The sequence below is a fragment of the Heterocephalus glaber genome, unplaced genomic scaffold (genome assembly GCF_053883595.1).
Source record: "Heterocephalus glaber isolate CG9 unplaced genomic scaffold, H.glaber_assembly_v1.0 deba00001429, whole genome shotgun sequence".
Classification (NCBI taxonomy): Eukaryota; Metazoa; Chordata; class Mammalia; order Rodentia; family Bathyergidae; genus Heterocephalus; species Heterocephalus glaber.
Window position 1 is genome coordinate 24,299,289 of NW_028258294.1, and position 22,923 is coordinate 24,322,211.

Below are 22,923 nucleotides of genomic sequence, written 5' to 3' on the forward strand. Positions count from 1 at the left end.
GTAGTGCTTAAAGGTTGACATTATTTTGAATTTTTTTCCCTAGATACTGCAGTACAGTTGTAACAATGAGAGTTCTTGGAAATGGTTCTTGTCATTAAACTGTCAATTTAATATATATTGGAGCTCATTTGCTTCATTTTGGTTTTTAAACAAAATTTCAGTTCTTCTGTTACCGTATTCTTTGGTGGATATGATCTATTTCCGTAATTTTAAAAGGTTTAATTATTTATTTAAGAGCAGTTTCAGTTTCAAAATAAAATTGAGAGGAAAATTCAGAGATTGTCCATATCCACCCCCCAGCCCCCACTGTAAATTGCTTCCTTCACAGGGACATATTTGCTACAGTTGATAAGCCTACATAAATGCATTCTTGTTCCTGAAGCCCATAGTTTACATTAGGTTTGTACAGCATATAGTTTGGACAAATTTATAATAGCATGTCTCTTAGAGTGTTTCAACAGTATTTCTATTGTCCTGGAAATCTTCTGTGCTCTGCCTGTTCATCCCACTCTATCCCTTAATTCCTGGCAGACATTGCTCTTACTGCCTTCATAGCTTTTCAAGAACGTCATATGGTTGGAATCATAAAATAGCCTTTTCAGATTTGCTTCTTTCACTTAGTAGTATGTATGAAAGATTTCCATTTCTTCATGGCTTGAGAACTCATTTCTTTTTGCACTGAATATTTCCTTGTCTAGGCATTACAGTTTATTTGTTCACCTACTGTAGGACATCTTGATTGTTTCCAAGTTTTGACAACTAGTAGTAAAGCTGCTATAGACATCTGTGTACAGGTTTTTGTGTGGACAGACGTGTTCAACTCCTTTGGGTAAATATCAAGAAACATAATATTTGGACCAGATGGCAAGAGTATATTTGCTTTTATAATAAACGCCAAACTGGGCCGTGGATTTAGCTCAGTGGTTTCACTGCCTGCTGTGCAAGCGCAAGGACCCGAGTTCGATCCCCAGTATGGAAAAAAAAAAAAAAGCCAAACTGTTTCAAAAGTGGCTTTACCATTTTGCATTTCCTTCAGCAACAATTAAGTTCCCTTTGCTCTACATCCTTGGCATCTGCTGTGATCACTGTACTGGATTTTGGCCTCTCGCATAAGTAGAGTCTTCAAATGTTCATCTCATTGTTTTAATTTGTATTTCTCTGAAGACATAATATAGAACATCTTTTTGTATGCTCATTTGCTATCTCTGTGTATATTCCCTTTGGGGTAATATCTATTAGGGTCTTTGGACTTTTTAAAAAAAAAATCATGACACTTGTGTTCTTGTTAAGTTTTAAGAATTTATATATTTTGGAGTACAATCCTTTCTCAAATGTATTGCAAATATTTTCTTATGTTCAATGGTTTGTCATCTCATTCTTTTAACAGTGTCACAGGTTAGAAATTTTTAATTTTAATGAAGTTTAGCATTTCAGTTTGGATTGTGACTTTGGTTTTATATCTAAAACCATTTGGTTTGACTTTTGTTACAATGTAACACAGATACATATGTGTATGTGTGTTTATGCGTATGTAATGTGTACCTTTACTGTGACAAATGGTATTAAACTATGTACTGTTCTGCTACTTCTTTCCTTAAGAATATTTTCTATAAGTCTCTCTATAGCAATATATGGATAGATTGCCCATTCCTTTTTTACAATTGAATGATACTTGTGTGGATGTTTAGTAGTTCATTGTGTGAGTTCCCTAGTGATGAACATTTGAGTTGACTTTTTTTTTTAGTTTCATAAATAATGCCATGTATCTTTGGGTTTTTTATCAGAGTATTTTTGGAAGAGGATCCTGACAGTAGGTTTAATTAAACAGTAAATACATACATATATTTCTCTAACATTTATTGTGGTGTTTCAAACATGCAGTAAATTGAAAGACTTGAGTAAACACTTTATACTTGCAATATAGATAATATTGAAACTGCTAGCATGCATTTGCTAGCCATTCTTTCATCCCTGTAATTGTATATTAACCCATCTTATTTTTGTATGCATTTCACTGTAAATTGCAGATACCTATTTCCCCTTAAATATGTCAGTGTACATATCACTAGTGCCTTCTCATAGTTGATTCTTTTTGTTTTGTTTTGTTTTGTTTTTGTTTGTTTTTTTGAGACAGGGCCTCACCATGTAGTTCAGGCTGGCCTTGAACTTGCTGTGATCCTCCCTCCTGAGTGCTGGGATTACAGGTGTGCATCATCACACCTGGCTTCATCGTTGATTCTTGACCTTGAACTTTCATAGGTGACCAATATATGGGTGTATCACTTTTTAAAAACATAATCTATAAGGCATTTTAATTATTTTTTAGTCTTGTGTTGAAATTCTTTTCCTAAGGATTAATATGAAAAAGTGTATTTATGTGTGTCTGTATGTAATTTGAGATATACCACTATTAAAATTACCCTGTTTTTTTAGTCTGAATTTCAGAGACCTGTGACATATTTTTAATGTTTTCTTTTTTTTATTCCTTCCAATTCCACCAGCACCCCTGCCACTTTGGAACAGAACTACATAGTTTGTGAACTGCAGCAAAAATTAAGTGTGCTATATTCCTTTTTGAGAAGCCATTTGAAGAAAAAGAGTATTGTATTTTTCTCCAGTTGCAAAGAGGTACCAACTGTTTATTTCATATTGACATTTAATCATCCAATTTGAGATAACAAATTTCAGTTAGACAAGTAATTACATTATATGAAACTACAGTGTTAGGTGTGGTGAGGGATCTGTTGGTAATGAGAATCTTGTGTTTTTGTTGTGAAAGAATGTGAGAATTTAAGCTCTGTGAGGGCAGAAGGTATCTTCAGTATTATAACAGGTACTAGCAATGCTGGAAATAAAATGGTCTCCAATAAACGGTAGTGAGGCCAAGCAGAGGCTTTCATAATCTGATATCTTCCCTCCCCTACATGAATGTGGAAATGAATATACTCTCTACTGAGCCTCATGTCTTTGTTCGTTCTGATCTCTGTCGGGGATGCCCTCCATGCATTGATTTAGCTAATTATGGGGAAATGTTGGTGCTTTTTAAGGCTAAGCTTGAATGTCACACTTGGAAGTCCTTTTCTGACATTTTTAAAAATCGCTGCCTTCCCTATCCTTCTGCAGTAGCATTTTGTTTATACCTTTATTAGTTCACAAGTGTTTCTTGAACACTAACTAGCTCTGTACTAGGAAAAAGGGATTGAGAGATATATGAGAAAACTTGGTCCTCCTCCTTTAAGGAGATGGGACCATGGTCAAATTACAAATATGTACCACTTTTCCTCTGTATTCCTGATTCCTGATGATATGCATGTATAGTAGATAAATTCTAGACTAATGGCTTTCGCATTAGTTTATCATAAATGTGCAGGTGAGTTTCCTTCCTGTTTGGCAGAAGATAAGTGGTGGTCAGTCTTTTTTGTCTATTCAGCCCTGTCATTTTACTATGTAAAAAATGACTTCAGATCTTTTTTGGACCTATTTTTTAGTTGTTCAAAATCTTCTGTCTACTAAAGACAGGTTGGTTTTAGTATGTAGACCCTAGGAAATCTTTTTCAGAGTTCTGTATAGAGCAGTAGTGGTGAATGTATGGCATGAGTGCTGCGCTGGGCTGCTGTGTCATTGAAAGCTCTAAAAGGTTCACCATCACAAAGTTTAGAGTTTCTACTTTGTAATACTTTGATTTTCTTCTTGCTACAATAGACAAATGTCTTTGCTTGTTATCTGTGATAAACCCTTCTTCTGTGCCCCGCTTCCTGTCCGCCCATCTACACGAAGCCTTTGCTGTTGCAAACACCCTCTTCTGTTTTACATTTTCTCTTCTTATTGTTACTTAATTTTGCCCATATTAAAATAAAAAAAACTTGGTGTCCCTTTCCAATCACTGCTTTTTTATGTTTGTCACAGCAGTCTCTTCTAAAGACTTAGCTCTATTAGCTGAATCACTTTGTCACCTCTGCTTGACCACTGCATTTTGGAGTGCCTCTGCCTTCTCTGCCTTTTTTCCATGCATGATTTCTTTCTAGGCAATCCCATTCGTTTCTTGGCTGTAAATTCCATGTCTGTGTTAAAACTGCCAAATCAGCATCTGAATTGGAGTCCTGACTTCTTTCTCTAGCTCTAGAGTTGTGTATACTTTTGATTTCTGGGTTTTAAAAATCGTGTATCTAAAACGCATCTCACAATTTAACATGTGAAAAACTCCTGGGTTCCAGTCCCTAGGTCTGCTTCGCCTAGCTCTTTCTTATCTCAGTAAATGACTGAATCCTTAATTCCTGTTTGTCTTTATCCCATATTCAAGCTATTGGTATCACTTATTAGCTCTAGAACTTCTCACCACCTCCCATGTTCCCTTGCATTCTGGAGCATGTTTAACTTTTCCTCCTATCCCCTTAATTGGTTTTCCCATTCGCTCACTTTCTTTTCTATAGTTTTCTACTTTATAGTGAATGACTTTGAAAGTGAACACGGGAATGTCATTGCCTTGCTAAAAACCTGTCAATGACTTTCTGTGAATTAGAATTTAAACTTGATACTTGGAACCTCTCTGGCTTTATTCCATATGGCTTCCACCTTAGCCAGTTTGTCAAAGAAGAGGAATTCAAAGTCATTCTTGGTTCAGGAGATGTATACTGAAGAAAGTTTTTATGAACTCAGTTTATACTTGCTGGATTTCCATGTGTATTGGTTCAGAGGTTGACTTGCCTGAGAATACAACTGTGGCCTGCAGGTCCTCCTTTCCCAAGTCCCACTTCATGATGGTCCTTTTTTTATGTTTACAGGAAAAGGACTAAGTCCATTTACTGCTAATCTTATTGTCCTAGAAATGGACCTCTTTGACCTTAGAATATTGCTGTTGAGAAAGTGAATAACTAATAACTTAGTAATAAGTTGTTACATAATTTAGTTGGTTTCCATTCTTTACTTTGAACAGAGTGGGAGAGAGACTTTAATGATGTTCTTAGCTGATATATTATTATAAATAACTCTTTCATCATTATTTTTAGCATGTTTTATAGTTTGAATTGAGACTTCCTTCAAGTCCATTTTCTGTTAATGTGAACAGATCTTAATATGTTAGAAAAAATACAGGTAAAATAATGCTAGACTCTGCCTTAGTCTAGCAGTCCAGAGTATCCATTTAGGAGTACATAAAGAGAAACAACTAAAGCAGTGGTCAGCTCCATCTAATGCTGTACATTATGATTTATTTACAATAAAATTTTATTTATTATTAATTTTATTTAAAGTTATTAAGTACTAATATTTCTTGTTTTGGTCAGTGCTGTTGTAATTATTGTAATAATTGCTCAGTCTGAGAAGAAAATACAGACTTACGGGCCTGAGAAGTTAATGTTAAAAGTATCATTTTGTTGTAATAATTTAGGAATTATAACATGATTAATAAATTGCAAGCTTAAACCCTAAGATACAGTTCTATGGGGGTCAGGAGATTGAAATGAGAGTTACAGGAGGGAAGGAAGTATAATTTTTCTGTTAAAGAAGTTTCTTTTTTACTTGTTTTGAGTGTCAAATATATATGTATTAATCCACTGGACATTTTATTTTGGTACCCGGGATTGAACTCAGGACCTTGTACTTGGCAAGGCAGGCACAAGCACCACTGAGCTAAATCCCCAGCTCCCACTGGACATTTATTTAAAAAGTGTTTATTTAATTAAATTAATTAATTAATTATTTAATTTTTTGTTACTGAGGAGCAAACTCGTGACCTTGTGCTTGTGAGGCAAGCAGCGGCACCACTGAGCTAAATCCCTGGCCTATGTTTATTTTAAAGCATCAATTTTATAGAAATTATATTCTTAAAATTACTCAAATTTGCAAAGATTTTAGATATGAACTTAAAAGTGTAAGACCATTTAAAACATTTCTTTAGGAAATATGTGAGCAAAAAATGTTTTAAGACACAACTTGAATACATTTCTCCTTTTCTACCTCATATGTAAAAGAATTTTAATAGGTGAAATTAAATGTGAATTTTTGTTGTTCATCTTGTTGTTCATCCAGAAGTGCTGAACTCATCGTTTTGTTAATACTTAGGTTCAGTATCTGTACCGTGTGTTCTGCCGGCTTCGTCCTGGTATTTCTATCCTTGCTCTCCATGGCAGACAGCAGCAAATGAGAAGAATGGAAATCTACAATGAATTTGTCCGCAAGAGAGCTGCAGTGCTCTTTGCTACTGATATTGCAGCCAGAGGACTAGGTAAGAAAACTTACTAGAATGAAATTTCTGTGATTCTGAAAGACACAATTCACTTATAAGGTGAGTTTCAGGAAATGTAATAGACTCAAATAATTGGCCATTCTTTTTTTCCTGTTGTGGGATAAATTAGTACAGTGGTGATAGTTGATTAATCTTAAGGATTTGTCAGTGAGACATCCTATAATATTTGCATCTTTTTTGCCCTTTTTATGTTTCATCATAAATTCTTATGAGCCTCCAAATCAGAGGAGGATTAAAGGTTTAAAGATGAGGGAAATTTTTCCTATACCTTTGAAAATTACAAACATGTTTATTGTAACTCATTTAACAAGAAAAATAGTGAATTCTGTCTTTTCACAGTCATCCTACTTTGTATTTTAAAATCGTAACATTTAATATACTTCAATTTTTTTTTCCAAAAACCGATTGTATCACTATTCGATTTGTAGCTTTTTCAGGGTAGGATGAAGATTGAAGTAATTAGAACTAGTATAGAGATACAAACAATAGATGAGAATAAATAGGTGGTAATTTGGATTCTTATATCATTTTGTTTTATTGTGTTATGGAAAATTTTAAACTAACATAACATGAGTAAATCTAATGTACCCTCACACAAACATTACTCCTCTGACATAGTTATTTTTTTTTTTTTTGGTACCAGGGATCGAACTCGGGTCCTTGCACTTGCGCAGCAGGTGGCAAAACCACTGAGCTAAATCCCCGGCCCCATAGTTATCTTTTTATGATTTTCCTTTTCCTGTCTTTGTTACTCTAAAGCATATCTCAGCCAATATATTAGTTCACTAACATATGATTGGACCCAACTATGCATATTTTCAAAGTTCTCGAGGCTTTTTTCTAAGTCCTATGACAACACTTCCCCCTGCAATCCCTATTGCTCATTGACTATATAGTTTTGAAACATTCTGATAGTACTTTTTTCTATTTCTGACTTTGAACCTACAGTAACTCACATTAACAAAACCATGTTTTAAACTGAAGTTTATTCCTTTTAAAATAATTTAAAAATCTCAGACATAACATCTAGTCACAATGGACAGATAATATTTTCCTTGGATTTGTTAAAACAAATATTAACCAATGTAATTTTTTTGTACTCTTTCTCCCCATCATATATATGGAGAATAACTTTTTAGTTGAAGGTTCTTGACTTCTGGCTAGTGAGTCTTATGGTAGAATTTAGCAGGTCTGTGAACTGCTAAATGGGGAGTGGGAAGACATTCTATTTTTTCACCAGCCCTTAACTGAAATTTAGCATTATGAATTTAAGTAACAAATCATTATATTTTCAGTAGTACTTGCGACTTTATCACTAATTGAAATCATGTATTCATTATACCTTAGTTTTTACAGATATCTTGGAAAATTGTTTATACTCAGTACAACTTAGATATGGTTATCAGACCCATAAATAGGTTATGTTAATGTTTTATTTAGCAAGTGTATGTGTTAGTATGTCAAAAACTTAATAAAATCAATATTTTCTATCATAAATTTTCCCTTGTAGTCCTTTGTATTTTACTTTGTGTATGTAAGATATTCTGAGAAGGGGTTCACAAGCTTCAACTGTGGCACAAAAAATGTCAGGAGCTTCTATTTTAGCTTATTAAAAGCACTTCATGAATGTATTCATAAGAATATGTAGTATTTAAGTGTTTAAAAGCTCTTATGAGTTATATCATTGTATATGCTAGCCTGTAACTTGCTCTCAAATCTTTACACATTGATGTATAAACACCCAGCATGTTTGTTATGTAGAAAGTCATGTAGTAATAATTTATCCCATTATTTCCATTTCTGTAAAAATGGACACTTAAGTTTCCAGTTTTTTTTTTTTGTAAAAATGTGCAAGAAATATCCTGAAGAGCTCTCCTTGTGTTATTGTCCAAGATCTTCTTCAGAACACATTGATATCTTTTAGCTTTATTTTATTTCTTAAGAAAATAGGCACATGGGGATACAAATGAGTTACGATGACTAGACCTTTCCTTACCTCTCCTTATTCCCTAGAAATAATTACTTAAAACTACGTATTCTTCTCTGCTGTCTATCTCCATATGTCTGAGGGATCTTACAGTACTTTCTAACCTAGCAAATTTGGAAATTATCCAAAGATTTCCTTTCATTATGTCTCTAACAATCATCCTTTTTTCTCTAAATTACCGGAAGTACTTCTCTTGGAGCAAGATTCATTGGAGATGAGTGAAAATTACTGTACTAGAAATATATAGAGGGTAATTACTACTAAGAGACAGAAAGAAACCTAGAAAGACACCATTCATTCAGTTGGAGGGGGACTACTGGGAAAAAATAAGCCTTCATTTAAATTTTGAAATCAGTTTTATAGTTCACTGGGACCTGGTGGATAGTAGTTCTTTGAGGTTATTAAACATCAGGGTATTTCATTATTTGCCTGACACGAACCAATCTGTCTCTTCTGTGTCATTTATAAAGTAATCTTCACATTCAAACACTCATTAATTTTAGTTCACTTTATCAAAGAAGCATAGTGTTTATCATCTCTTGGCTCATGCAATTAATTTTATTTTTAGTAATGTTCACAGTTGATGTCTGTCAGTTTGATGTGATGGAAAGTCAAGGCAACTATTATTGTAACATAAAAATGATACTGTAGGCCAGATCTTGAAAGTGATTATTTTACTTAATATTCTTTCTATATAGATTTCCCAGCTGTGAATTGGGTTCTTCAGTTTGATTGTCCAGAGGATGCCAACACATATATTCACAGAGCAGGTAGAACTGCCAGGTAGGTGTCTGTCTCCCCCCTGCCTCCCTTTGGTACTGTACTATCTAAATAACAAGACTGTTTCCTCAAATGCAGACAAAGAATGGAGAAACTGAGTAAGTGAGTGCTGGTTTGGTATTTTGCGATGTGGAGTGATAGCAACCTGACAGCTGCTGTAAATTATATGGCCGAGCCTTGATTCCCGTTGAGAAAATTCCATGCCCCTTATTTTAGATTATTTCAAATGAAGCTTTTCAAACTTTTCATCAGAACTGCTTGCTGAACTTAACTGAAGGTTGATGACCTATTTTCAGATGAAGAAATTGAGTCTGAGTAGTTAATATGTTGAAGGATCCAGAATTAGAAGTTTGGACATGGGCAGTTTGACTCCTCCAGTCTAGATCTTGTACTCTGACCTTCTGTGGTATAGTCTGTAATAACGAGTAAGGTGGTTTGTAATCTTGGATTTCTTTTTTTTCTTCTGGGGGAATTAAAGGCATCAGTGAGGGCCATTCTGAAATATTTCCTTTTCATGTTCCTCTTCTCCACATCCCCAGTAAAAGCACCCCATAGTTGGTCAGAAACTATAGGGAAACTCTCTGGAAAAGAAGATAGCAAAATCAGTTATTTGGAGCCACATGACATATTAAAGTATTTGAATGCATGAAAACAATCACATGGTATGTCAGTGGTATGGAGGTTGCAGTTAGAGATGTATGCTGCAAATAGAAATGTAAATGATTAAATGTAAATGCTTTCTAAATAGCACTTAGTGGTACTTATCAAAAGCCATAAAATTTCTTTGAGCATTATGAAATAAGAGAGTACAGTAGTAAAAAATTATTTCAACATAATATGAGTTGTGTGTGGTACAGTTGTAATCTCAGTGTCCTGGGAGGCAGAGGCAGGAGATCTTAAGTTCAGTCCAGCCTGAGAAACTTAGCAACTTAGTGAGACCTCATCTTATAATCAAAGAAAGGTCTGGGGATGTAGCTCAGTGCAGAGACTCTGTGTTCAAATCTTAAGTATACATTAGATGGTTCAGAAGTAAGTATTTTAGATTTTCTTTTTCAGACTCACTTTTGAAAATCTCCAGTAAGCATCCCATTTAAAGTTTTGTCATCTAGGGGCTGGGGACTTAGCTTAGTGGCCCTGTTGCCTTCCTTGCAAGTGCAAGGTCCTGAGTTTGATCCCTGGTACTGCAAAAAAAAAAAAGTTTTATCATCTTTAAAACTGGAGCAGTATGTAATTTTTAAAATAAACCTGTCAAATGGGTGTGACCTTACTGTTAGAAATAATTTACAAAAACATTGAGTACCTCAAGTCAGCTTGTCTTGAAGAAAGTCAAATATAAATGTTAGAGAAATGTGCATAAAAAATATATTATAAAAAATTATCTTAAGTAGGAGGGTTCCTCAATTTTATCTTTTAAAAAAATATGGTAAGATATCCAAAACAATATGTAAGGATAAAAATGAAAATGAAGTCCCCTTTTGGCATCTTATCCCCAGTACTACTAGTCCCCAGATGTAACCTCTATTAACAGTTTCTTATGTAATTTTCAGAAAATTTTTATGCATATATAAGCAAATACGTAATCTTTATTTTTAAATAAATGGGATCATATTATATATACTACAAAAAAAAGTAAGTATTTTAGTTCTAGTTAATAATACGATTTTTTTTTTCTTTTTGAGACTGGGTCTTGCTAGGTAGTTCAGGCTGGGCTTGAACTCATGTATTCCAGGCTGGCCTTGAACTTGTGGCCATCCTCCTGCCTCAGCCTCCTGTGTGCTGATATTACAGGTGTGCACCACCATGTCTGGCAATAATACAACATTTTCAATAAGCCATAGAGGTAATATAACCAGCTCCCTCTAGCTCTGGGGTCCTTGTTTTGGTGCAACAAAGACAGCAAACACTAAACAGTGGGGAATGGCCAAATGCCTGTTTTTTAGAATGAAAGAAAAACTCCCCACTATTTGGTGAGGAGTTCCGTAAGGTGGACACTGTAGATGTTTAAGTCCATTGCCTTTTTTTTTGGTACCAGGGATTGAACTCTGGACTTTGTGCTTGTGAGGCAGGCGGCGGCACCACTGAGCTAAATCCCTGGCCCTGTTGGCTTTTTATGTAGTTTTTGGTGCTCCTGTTCATAACAGAAAACAGGTGCAGGTAGGATCCTGGGTGCAGATAGGCCTTTGATGACTGGAAAGCAAGCTGCTTTTCTTTGTATTTCACTTCGTCCAAGGCTTCTCCCTTTTGGTTAGGGACCTGTTCTTTGACCCTTGCATTCTATTAGGCCCTGATAGTCAGTTTGCTTAAGTTAGTTGAGTCCTCTGGTATATTAATTCACTTAAGCCCCAACTTTTGGTTTACTTTAGGTTAACTATTCAGAACCTGTGCCCTATCTGCCTAACTTCCCCTGTCTTCTTGTTTCAGGAGGACTAGGTGTAGTCTAAGTTGTCTTTGTGGATTAAGACAAACTAGCCTTCAGAATTTTATTTTCTTCTAAAAAAAAAAAAAAGGAACATAGTTAGAATAGCAGCCTGTTCCTTCCATTTTGTAAGAAGGTACATGGTGTCTCAGTGGTCTTTAATGTGTTGGGTACATATTTGGATAGTGATGCATAGTGATATCTTCTGAGAATTCATTAGCGGTGGTCAGTGAAATAAATCTCATGTTGTTCTAAGTAAATGTATGGTGTGTATAAACTTGTATACATGCATCTATATTTTGTGTCTTATGAGTCTTTGGTTAGGCTAGGTTGGATATGGTATCTCACATACGTATGGATTACTTACATGCCGTTTACATATGTCATCGGTATGAGTATGAACAAGGCAGACTGATTCCTTCATAGAACACAAGCAATATTTTAAAATTATTTTCCCTGTATAAAGATTATTAGACATTTTGATGTATCAGGAAAATGTCCAAGGGAGGAAATACTGCAGATTTTTTGCTCCTGGAGAAATTATTGTCAATTTAATGTACAGTACTTGAACAGGCTGTGGTGATCATTAAATTGGGTCATAATGTCTGGAGATGAAGAAGAGTTAGAACAATATCATAATGATTGTATCTGAAGAGAGAAGACTAAGTTTAGAAATGTTTTAAAGTAACTTAATGTGATCATTAATGTTTAAAGAAGTCTGCTTCACCCTTTATAACCAAGTATATTATGAATCAATGATTTTAGATGTATAGTCAGTGAAAAGGTAAACATAGAAATGTTTATTTTTAGTTGGGCATGGTGGTGCATGCCTGTAATCCCAGCATTTGGGAGACTGAAGCAGGAGGATCACCGAGAGTTCAGAGGATCCTGTACTACATAGTGAGTTCGAGGCCAGCCTGCACTACATAGCGAGACCCTGTCTCCAAAAAAAAAAAAAAAAAATTAAGAAATGCTTATTTTTTCCTCTGGCAGATTAAAAGTTGCCCTAATGGGTTTACAGATAATTAGAAAGTTTTGTGGGCCATAAAACTGAATAATTGAGTTGAATAAAGGCTAAATTAAAATTTGAAACTAATTAAAATCCTATGTTAGGCTGTAATTAAAACCAGGTTGCCAGATAGTGTTTGCTTTTGAAATTGCATTATAATACATGAGTATAGAAAAATGAATTCATTAGCAAAGTAGTTAAGGTTAGGGGAATCTGGTGTTTAAAAACTTTTTCTGTGTTTTAGTCAAATAAAAATGAAGGATAACACAGAAAATTTTGCCTTCCACTATTTATTCTATTTTACCTTTATTTTAACCTGTCTAGAATTCTTTGGATTTATAGCAGTTGAGACATTTCCCTCTATTTTCCTTAACCACTTAGACGTCTCTTAACAAAATGATCTTTTGATGCAAGAGTAAGAGATACAAATATAGTGCTATAATGCTGGATCCTGTGGTACATCTTGCACTAAACAGTAATTCTCTTTCAGACTTAAAGGTTTTGTTACTCAAAAAAATCAAGCTCTGCAATTGAAAATAGAAAAGATTTGAGAAAGGTACATACACACCAGATATATTTTATTTTGGGAGGAGAGCTGTGGGTATAGGAAGGGAATTGTGTATAATTTTTTTTGTTTCTGGAGCACAGGGAGGTAAGATCGTTTCAGGAATATTTCAGTTTGTTCCTATTTGCCTGGTTATATTTTGTGGCTCTGAGATTGTGTGAGGAATTTAGGTAGCAGAATGTGATTCCACTAGGGGACAGCAGAGGCCAGACCTTTGCATTGCACACTTGCTGGCTGCAAGAGATCTTAACAGCAGTTATTAAGCTGGAAACTAGTTAAAATCCCTAACTTGGGAAGGCTTCATGATTTGTGGAAAGTACTGATTCTTTAAGGAATCAATGAGGATTTTTTTATAGTCTTTAATTGGTTTATAAGTGGAAATAATAGTGAAAAGACAAATTCCATGAGCATTAAGTTACTGTGAATGTCTTATACATAAGATGGGAACAGTATTAGCTGGTGAAATTTCTCATTTCTTAAATTCCTGTAGCTGAGATTTGCTGAATTCCTATCTTCAGTCTATTCCTCCAGAATGGAGGCTGATGCTTCCTTCTGTGGTATTCTGCCTTTGTTGGTTTCTAGAATTTAAAGGCTTAATAAAAGGGCAGAACAGACCCTTTATTTTGTATCCCAAAGCAGTGAGAAGCTGGGGTAGAACATAGCCAGTATAGCTATAGAGGTAGATAAGGGTCTGCTATTTCTTGGAATTCTACCATTTCCCAGGCACTTCCCCACCCTCACTCTCCTACTGTCTACTCAGTACAGCAGGTAGTGATCTTTTAAACTCAGATCTTGTCTGATGGCTTCCCAGTTCACTCAGAGTAACAATGACCTCCAGGCCTATGCCTTCATCCCTCTCCTACTCTCATATCCTGTTCTTCTTCCCTAGTTCCCTAGGCTTCCTACCCTGCTCTTTGTTGTATATCCAGACATCCTTTTGCCTTAGGGCCTTTGTATTAGCTGTTTCTTGGGAATGCTTTTTTCTCAAGTATCTACACAACTGTTTTTCTTACCCCCTCATCCCCCAGCCACTCTTCATTCCTTTCTGTTCCTTTTCCATAACACTTACCATCTTCTATAAGAGCATTTACTTGGTTTTTTTTTCTTGATTCTCTTTCTCCTTACTAGATTGTCAGTTCTGTAAAAGCAGCAATGTTTGTCTGTTTATTAATGTACCTTAAATACTTTGAAAAGGGCCTGGAATATAGTGGAGATTTGAGATGACAAATCAGACTCATGAACCATATTTTACCCAATATATTATCCATTGCTGTGTAGCAAATTGCTCCCTGGCCTAGTGGCTTACAGAAATAATCATTTATTTCAGTTTCTTTGGGTCAGGAATACAGGTGTGGCACGGCTGAGTCCTCAAGCTCTTAGTCTTGTCTCGAGAGTGTCATAAGAGTGCTTTAAGGCTCAACTGGGCTAGATGCATTTCCTAGCTCATTCACATGATTGGTTGTTTCATTTCTTCTCTGGCTGTTTATCAGAGACAGCTTCTTAGTTCTTTTTCATATGGGCTTCTTGTAAGAACAGCTCATAAGACTGCAGCTGATGTAATCAGAGAGTGTGAATGACAGGGGAAGGGAGAGAGAAAGATGGAAGCAACAGTGTCTTTTATGGCCTAAACTTGGTTCCATTTTATATCTGCAGTTTAATCAGACGTATTCCTTGGCAGGAGACTACAAAGGGTATGAATATAAGATATACAAATTTTTGAAAGTTGTTTTGGATGCTGTCTACCACATTCAGTATAATGCTTGAATAATTACAAGGATAAAAAGCAATTTTAGAGTACGGGTAAAACAGAAACAGGTGTAGGACTGATCTTTCTTGGCATATTAGGTGGTGCTCTGACTCAGATAAACACAGAAGACTGAGAGTTTGCGGCATATCACTTAAATAGATGGTCTGTTTATATCTGGTCACAAAGCTCACCTGAGACATACCCCTTGAATCTATAGATTGAACAACCCTGGCATGTCCTATTAAATGCATCTCATAGATGAGGATTCTTGTGCTAACATATGGCATATTTATTTCTGAGGGGTCATGAGTTTTTATGGAGAGATTTGCCAATATTTTAAAAAGCCAGGACAACCTCTTCCCTGCCTCTCACCTCTGTACTACAAAGAAAATGGATGGATTGTGGCTTAGCCAATTACTTTTGAAAACTCAATAAACATTTGTTGAGTGAATAAATGAATGGATTTGTTTACCCCATAGAACAACCCTGTGAAAGGTTTTCTTCTCAGGAAATGCCTTGCAGAGACTTTGAGGTAAAATAGGTCTAAGGTTATTTAGTTAAGTACCAGGCCTGGATTTATATTCAGTTCTTTTTGACTCATTCTTGCCAGAGTGCCTTAATCCAGCTGCTTTTTACTTAATGGATTCTAATGGTTGTTGTTCCCATGCAAGGCTTCTAGAATGCAGGAAAGCCAGGTACTTGGAGAAGGAAGATAGATGTCTATTTAAATTTGCTGCTATTTGTGGGTAGGAAAACCAATTAAAATATATGTATTTTCCTTCATTTGAACTATGAGGGATAGCTGTCCCATAGTTGTTCAAGTACTACTGTTTTTAAAATTAGGACACTTAGTTTTGAATTTGACTTAGTTGCCTGATGATTGTGTACCCTTGGACCAATTTTTAACTTCTAAGACTGTTTCTTCTCCTGTAAAATGAAGTTAATCATAACTATCTCAGTTGCCTGAATGTATACTTGTAGGTGGTATTAGTACTGCTTTCAGTTTTGTTTTTATTCTGAAGCTATTAAAATCTAAATTAGATTTAAAAAAATTATTTTTGGAGAACAGAGTTGATAAGAGTTCAGAGATAGTCAACTTTTCCATTGCTAGAAACATTACCCAACACCCACATTTTAAAGGAGGAGAATTTTAATTTGGCTCATGGTTTCTGGTAGATTCAGTCTGCAATTAACTGGCTCCAAGGCAGAAACATCATGGTGGAAGAGCATGGGGGAGCAAAGGTGCTTATTCATGGCAGCTGAAAGCAGAGCAGGGGAAGAGTGCCAGAGTGGAAGGGGTAAGGGCAGACATAGAACCCAAGGCCACACCTCCATGATCCACCCAGACATACCTAGCAGTGTACTCCACCAGTACCACATGCAGATCCTGTGCCTATCATGATAACACCTGTTCGTTATTTCTGAGATCTTAGGCAGCAGACTTTGTCCTGGAATATTTTCAACCATGTCTTTTTCTCTTTTAAATCCAGTAGAGAGTCTTTAGACATTCCCTAGGTCAGAGATACTCTTTTTCCTGGAATAGTGAGCTCTCTGTGTACCATATTGTGTAGGAGGAACAGAACAGTTCTGCTGAGATTTCTTATAGCTGTCTTTCTGCATGTTTATTACAGACTTCACTGTTCTCCTATTGTGACATGAAGTCTTGGGGATGGTTCCCACAAGTAAGGCTGAGGTGTAGGAAGAATAAAAGGAGACATAAAAGGGAAAAAGACAAGGACTGTGGAATAGCAAAGGTACCCAACAGATGTCTCCCTTTCTTTACCTCTTGATGAAATTTGTATTGTGAACAGTGACTAGTATATTAGTAACCATGACTGTAGAACTTTAGGGGACCTAGATTCAAGTGTATGTATAAATAAGAAAATGTAATATATAGTTATAAAATATTTTATCTGCAGTTATACAGCTATTGAATAGTACAAACGGAGTGAAACCCAGTTCTTTTTATTCTAAATTTATGTTTTATCTGCTGATGTTTCTAGTGATCATTTGCTTTCATTCAGTTACCAAATGTTTATTGAGCACCTGTTAAGGACCCATAGAATGTGTATGCCTGTCCTCAAATTTAATGGTCCAGATAATCACACAAATATTAGTAGTACTAAGATGTGTGTTAAATAAGATAAGGATGATATAGAAGACATCAAGCATGCGTGTTTTAAAATTTATTTTTAATAACATTTTTATTACCAAAGCAGTGCTTTCTGTACTCATTGTATGTTAGGCAATAAAGGCAAAACAATCACCAACACCTAAAACTCACCACCCAAACTTTTTTCGTGTGTGCTTCTGTGTATATATTTTTAAATTACAAGAATGGAATTATTCTAAAATAGAGTATTTTAGAACCTGAATTATTAACATGGAGAACCAGGCTTGGAAAATTGATGGTGGCTAGGTAGTTTTAAATGTGGTCATAGCATAAGCCCATAATTGGCAGTATGAATAGGAAAAGTAACAAACAGAGACTCAACTAGAATGGAGTCGATATGTTGAGTATCTGAATTGGAGTAAGGTTATTAACTTTTTTTGTTTGTTTTTGAGAGAGGGTATTTATTCTTTTTTTGGTACTGGGGATCGAACTCGGGTCCTTGCGCTTGCGAGGCAGGTGGGGGAACCACTGAGCTAAATCCCCGGCGAGAGAAGGTATTGCTGTGTAGTTCAGGCCACCCTTGAGCATATTATATAGCCTGAGCTGGCCTTAGTTCTCCTGCCTCAGCCTCCCGAATGCTGGGATCACAGGCATGTGCCACCATACCCAGCAAGATTATTAACTCTTGGGTCAAAAGCAGATGAGTACCACAACAGCAGGACTGTTCTCCTTTTGGCCATAGTGTTTTAAAGGTTATTTCAGTGGAAAATTGCCATATGCATTTAAGCCATGGGTTTCGATCTCTTATTTTAGCTAGAAATAGTGGTGAACTGCAGAATATGGAGATAAGCTTCCTGATATCTGTTAGATAATCATGTTCCATCTCTTGAAGATCCTTGTTTCTGGAAGGAATCTTGCTATACTATAATTGAAAAAGCAGTAATTAGAAGTTTTAAAATCTTCGATATGTAGTAACTGGTTGATTTTAGATCAGCTTATTGGACTTGCTTTTTCTTTTGGTTGCTTGCTTTTAGAAATGATACATTAATGTAAAATTAAGTTCTTAAACTTGGAAGAGCTGTATAAATGCAGCGTGATATTAATACTTAAGATGAAAACGAAAATTGTTTCAGATGTGGGGTTTTCATATGTGCTAGGAATATCTCTTAAAACAATCTGCCTAAGTATATGGAATTTTAAAATACAGGTCTTATGAAGAACATTTGTTTCTCTTATACTTATCATTTCACTGGGCCTGGAATATTGGGGATATTGCTTTTAAAATCTAAAAGCTAGCTTATGGGCCTTGCTTGTAAAAGTGCTTTTATTCTTGAAATAAAAGCTCACTGGAAATTGTTTGGTGTCTGCATATGGAAGATAATTTGTATTTTACATTGTCTTGGGGAAAGATGTATATAATGTAAAATAGATAAAATGGCTAGCTATGATCTTAATAGATACTTGTAAAGTAGGACTTATCTTTGGACATCATTTTCTACTTTCTTTTGTGAATTTTTCTTATGAATGTCACTGTTACAGTCTGTCATAACCATGTATAGCTGTGTATATGTATTTTGCTAGCTGTAGGTTTAAAGGGTTCAGACATGGCCCTTTTGTGATTTTTAACGCTGCTCATTTTCCCATGTTCTTGGAATCATGACTAGATAGATAAGATAGATATAGGCGACTAGCCTTATTATTCCTGCTTTTGAGTTATTTGGAAGATCACAGAACTTTCCCTGTGTGCTTTTTTGATTTTGTAGAAAGTTTTCTTATTCCTTGGTCATAGTTCTTGGCCAGTGCAGACTTATGGTCCTATTTATTTCATCCTGCTGTCTCTGAATTAGGATATAGAAGGTTAAAAGGGTTTGCTATTCCTTGCCCATTGTTTTCCACCTTCTTTTTTTTTTTTTTTTGGTACCGGGGATCGAACTCAGGACCTTGCACTTGCGAGGTAGGCGCCTGAACCACTGAGCTAAATCCCTGGCCCCCAAATTTTTGTGTGTGATACTGTTTTTTTTTTTTTGGTACCAGGGATCGAACTTGGGTCTTTGTGCTTGTGAGGCAAGCGGCAGAACTACTAAGCCAAATCCCTGGCCCTGTTTTCCACCTTCTTAATTGCCCCATTGGGCCACGCAGAATGCCTTCAGAAGGAGAAGAGCTTAATTTGTCCTTAAGAATCTGGCTTCACTGATAGCATTTTGGGAGTATAGTGCTGAGTGGTCAATATTAAATGATTCCACTCTTTTTTGTTTGTTTGTTTTTTTATTGGTACATTTTAGGTATACAATTCGTTTACATTTATCATTGGGTGTTTGTACCTGTACATGATATATCTTGGTTCTTATTTTTTTCCCCATTACCTGTGAGCCCTTCACCCCCTCCACCCTTCCCTATTTACATAGATTTCATTTCCATTTTTTTTTTCTTTTCTCATAGTTTTTCCTTTCCCTTTTTTCCTTTCCCCTTCCCCTCCCTTCACTCCTTCATCTTTGGACCTTTTTTCCTATTTCAAATTATCAATTATTCATTTTAATCATTTTAACCCTTGTTTACACTATCAGTTTCTCACACTAGAGAAACTATTCAGTATTTACACGTGTGTCCTATTTATTTCACTTAAGAGTATGGCCTCAATATGCATCCATTTAGCTATAAATGACTCTAGTTTTTCATTCTTTATGGCTGAGTAGTACTGCATTTTATAAAAAAACCACATTTTCTTTATCCAGTTTCCAGTTGATGGGCATTTGGGCTGCTTCCAAGCTTTAGCTATTATGAACTGTGCCACTGTGAACATGGGTGCACATATATCACTGTGGTTTGATTCTTTTAATTCTTTTGGGAAGATACCCAGCAGGGGAATAGCTGGGTGAAATGGGACCCCTAGTCCTAGTTCTTTGAGGTGTCTCCATACTGACTTCCACAGTGGTTGCACCAGTCTGCACTCCTCCCAGCAACAATGGAGAAGGGTTCCTTTCTCCCCACAACTCTGCCAGCATTTGTTATTTGTTCATTTCTTGATAGCAGCCATTCTTTCTGGGGTGAGGTGGAATTTCAGTGTTGTTTTCATCTGCATCTCTCGAATGACCAGTGATATTGAACATTTTTTCATATATTTGTTTGCTGCTTTTACTTCTTTCTCTGAGAAATGTCTGTTCATTTCAGCTGCCCATTTTTGAATTGGGTCTTTGAATTTGGGGGGTCTAATTTTTAAGAATATATATATATATATTCTTGATAGTAGACCTTTGTCTGAGGTACAGCTGCTAAATTTTTTTTTCCCACATTGTAGCTTGTCTGTTAGCTCTACTGGTGATTTCTGCAGTGCAGAAGCTTTTTAATAAGATGAGCTCCCAGTTGTTGATTCTTTCTGCTAGTTCCCATGCTACTGAGGTTTTGTTCATAAAGTCTTTTCCTATGCCAATGTCTTCAAGAGTTCTACCTAACTTATCTTCCAGGAAGTTTAGTGTTTCTGTCTTAATATTTAGATCTTTAATCCACTTTGATCTTAGTTTAGTGCATGGTGATAGGTATGGGCCTAGTTTTAATCTTTGGCAGGTTGAAATCCAGTTTTTCCAACACCATTTATTAAATAGGCAATCTTTCCTCCAATGAGGGTGGTTGGCTCCTTTGTCAAAGATGAGGTGGCTGAGTACGTCTGAAGTTGTTTCTGCATCTTCTAATCTATTCCACTGATTCTTGGGTCTGTTTCTTTGCCAGTACCATGCTGTTTTTATCACAGTAGCTTTGTAGTATAGTTTCAAGTTGGGGCTTGTGATACCCCTAGCCATGTCTCTGTTGCTTAGAATTGCTTTAGCTATTCTAGATCTCTTCTGGTTCCAAATGAATTTTTGGATTGTTTTCTCTAGTTCTGTGAAGTATATTGTTGGAGTTGCAATTGGCATTGCATTGAATCTATATAGTAGTTTTGGAACTATGGCCATTTTCAATATATTGGTTCCTCCTACCCAGGAAAAAAGGATGTCTTTCCATTTTCTTATATCCTCCTTGATCTCCTTTTTCAGAGTGCTGTAGTTTTCAGTGTAGAGGTCTTTTGCTTCCTTTGTTAGATTGATTCCTAGATATTTCATTTTTTTGGATGCTATTGTAAAAGGAATTGTTTCCCTAATTTCTCTCTCAGTGAGTCTGTTATTTGTGTACAAGAAGGCTATTGTTTTTTGAGTGTTGACCTTGTATCCAGCTACTCTACTGAATCTGTCAAATAAGTCTAGAAGTCTTTTGGTAAAGAGTTTTTTGGGTCTTCTATGTAAAGTATCATATTGTCAGCAAATAATGACAGTTTAACTTCTTCTTTTCCTGTCTTTATTCCTTTTATTTCTTTCTCTTTTCTAATTGCTGTGGCTAATGTTTCCAGAACTATATTGAACAGGAGTGGTGATAGTGGGCATCCTTGTCTTGTTCCTGATTTTAGTGGGAAAGTTTTCAGTTTTTGACCATTTAGTATGATGTTGGCTATTGGTTTTTTATAGATAGCCTTAATCAGGTTAAGATAACTTCTATTCCAATTTTCTGTAGGGTTTTTTTTTTTTTTATCATGAGTGGGTGTTGGATTTTGTCAAATGCCTTTTCTGCATCTATTGAGATGATCATATGGTTTTTGTCCTTGACTCTGTTAATATGGTGTATTACATTTATTGATTTATGAATGTTGAACCATCCTTGCATCCCTGGGATAAATCCGACTTGGTCAGGGTGTGCGATCATCTTGATGACTCTCTGTATTCTGTTTGCCAGTATCTTGTTGAGGATTTTTGCATCTATATTCATTAGGGAGATTGGCCTGTGGTTCTCTTTTTGGGTTGAGTCTTTCCCTGGTTTTGGAATCAAAGTAACAATTGCTTCCAGGAATGAATTTGGAAGTATTGCTTCCCTTTCAATTTCCTTGATGAGTTTAAAGAGTAATGGCATTAGTTCTTCTTTAAATGTCTTGTAGAATTCAGCAGTGAAGCCCTCCAGACCTGGGCTTTTCTTTGTTGGTAAATATTTTATTGCATTTTCAATTTCACTCATTGTAACTGGGGTGTTTAGAATTTCTATATCTTCTTCATTCAACTTTGGCAATTCATATGTATCTAGGAATCTGTCCATTTCTTCTGTGCTTTCCATTTTATTGGAGTAGAGGATCTTGAAATAGGTATTGATGATCCTCTGGATTTCTGTTGGATCTGTTGTGACTTCACCTTTTTCATTCTTTTTTTTTGTACTGGGGATTGAACTTGGGTCCTTGTGCTTGTGCAGCAGGCGGCGAAACCACTGAGCTAAATCCCGGGCAACCTTTTTCATTCTTAATTGCATGTATTTGTGCCTTTTCTTTCCTTTTTTGGATAAGGTTGGCTAAAGGTTTATCGATTTTATTTATTCTTTCAAAAAACCAACTCTTTGATTCATTGATTTTTTTGTATTGTTCTCTCAGTCTCCATTGCATTGATTTCTGCCCTGATCTTTATAATTTCCTCTCTTGTACGAGCTTTGGATTTGTTATGCTCTTCTTTTTCTAAGAGTTTGAGGTTCTGCATTAGGTTATTTATCTGAGTTTTCTCTGTTTTCCTAATATGGGCATTCACTGCTATGAATTTCCCTCATAGAACTGCTTTCATTGTGTCCCATAGATTCCTGTATGTTGTACTGGCATTTTCATTTACTTGTAGAAACTGTTTAATTTCATCAATTACTTCTGTGACCCTTTGGTTGTTCAAGAGGGTGTTATTCAGTTTCCATGTGTTTGTTGGGGTTTTGCAGTTTCTTCTGTTGTTGATCTCCAATTTTATTGCACTATGGTCTGATAATATACAGGGGGTAACTTCAGTTCTTTTACATTTACTTAGACATGTCCTATGAGCTAGCATGTGGTCTATTTTGGAGAATGTCCCGTGTGCAGCTGAAAAGAATGTGTATTCTGATTTTGTGGGGTGGAACACTCTGTAGACATCTATTAAGTCCATTTGTTCAGTAACTTGGTTCAGTTCTAGAATTTCCTTGTTAACTTTTTGTCTAGATGATCTGTCTATTTGTGATAGTGGGGTGTTGAGGTCCCCCAC

The 22,923-nt window shown here is 35.8% G+C and overlaps 1 protein-coding gene across 1 annotated transcript in view; it reads left to right on the forward strand.

The window, feature by feature from the left end:
* Ddx10 (DEAD-box helicase 10) overlaps positions 1-22,923 on the forward strand; it is a 359,979-nt gene that overhangs the window by 21,950 nt on the left and 315,106 nt on the right. Inside the window, exons 7-9 of the mRNA XM_087212358.1 lie at positions 2,502-2,628; positions 6,061-6,223; positions 8,930-9,014. Coding sequence (XP_087068484.1) covers positions 2,502-2,628; positions 6,061-6,223; positions 8,930-9,014 — 375 coding nt within the window. The remainder of the gene's footprint in view (positions 1-2,501; positions 2,629-6,060; positions 6,224-8,929; positions 9,015-22,923) is intronic.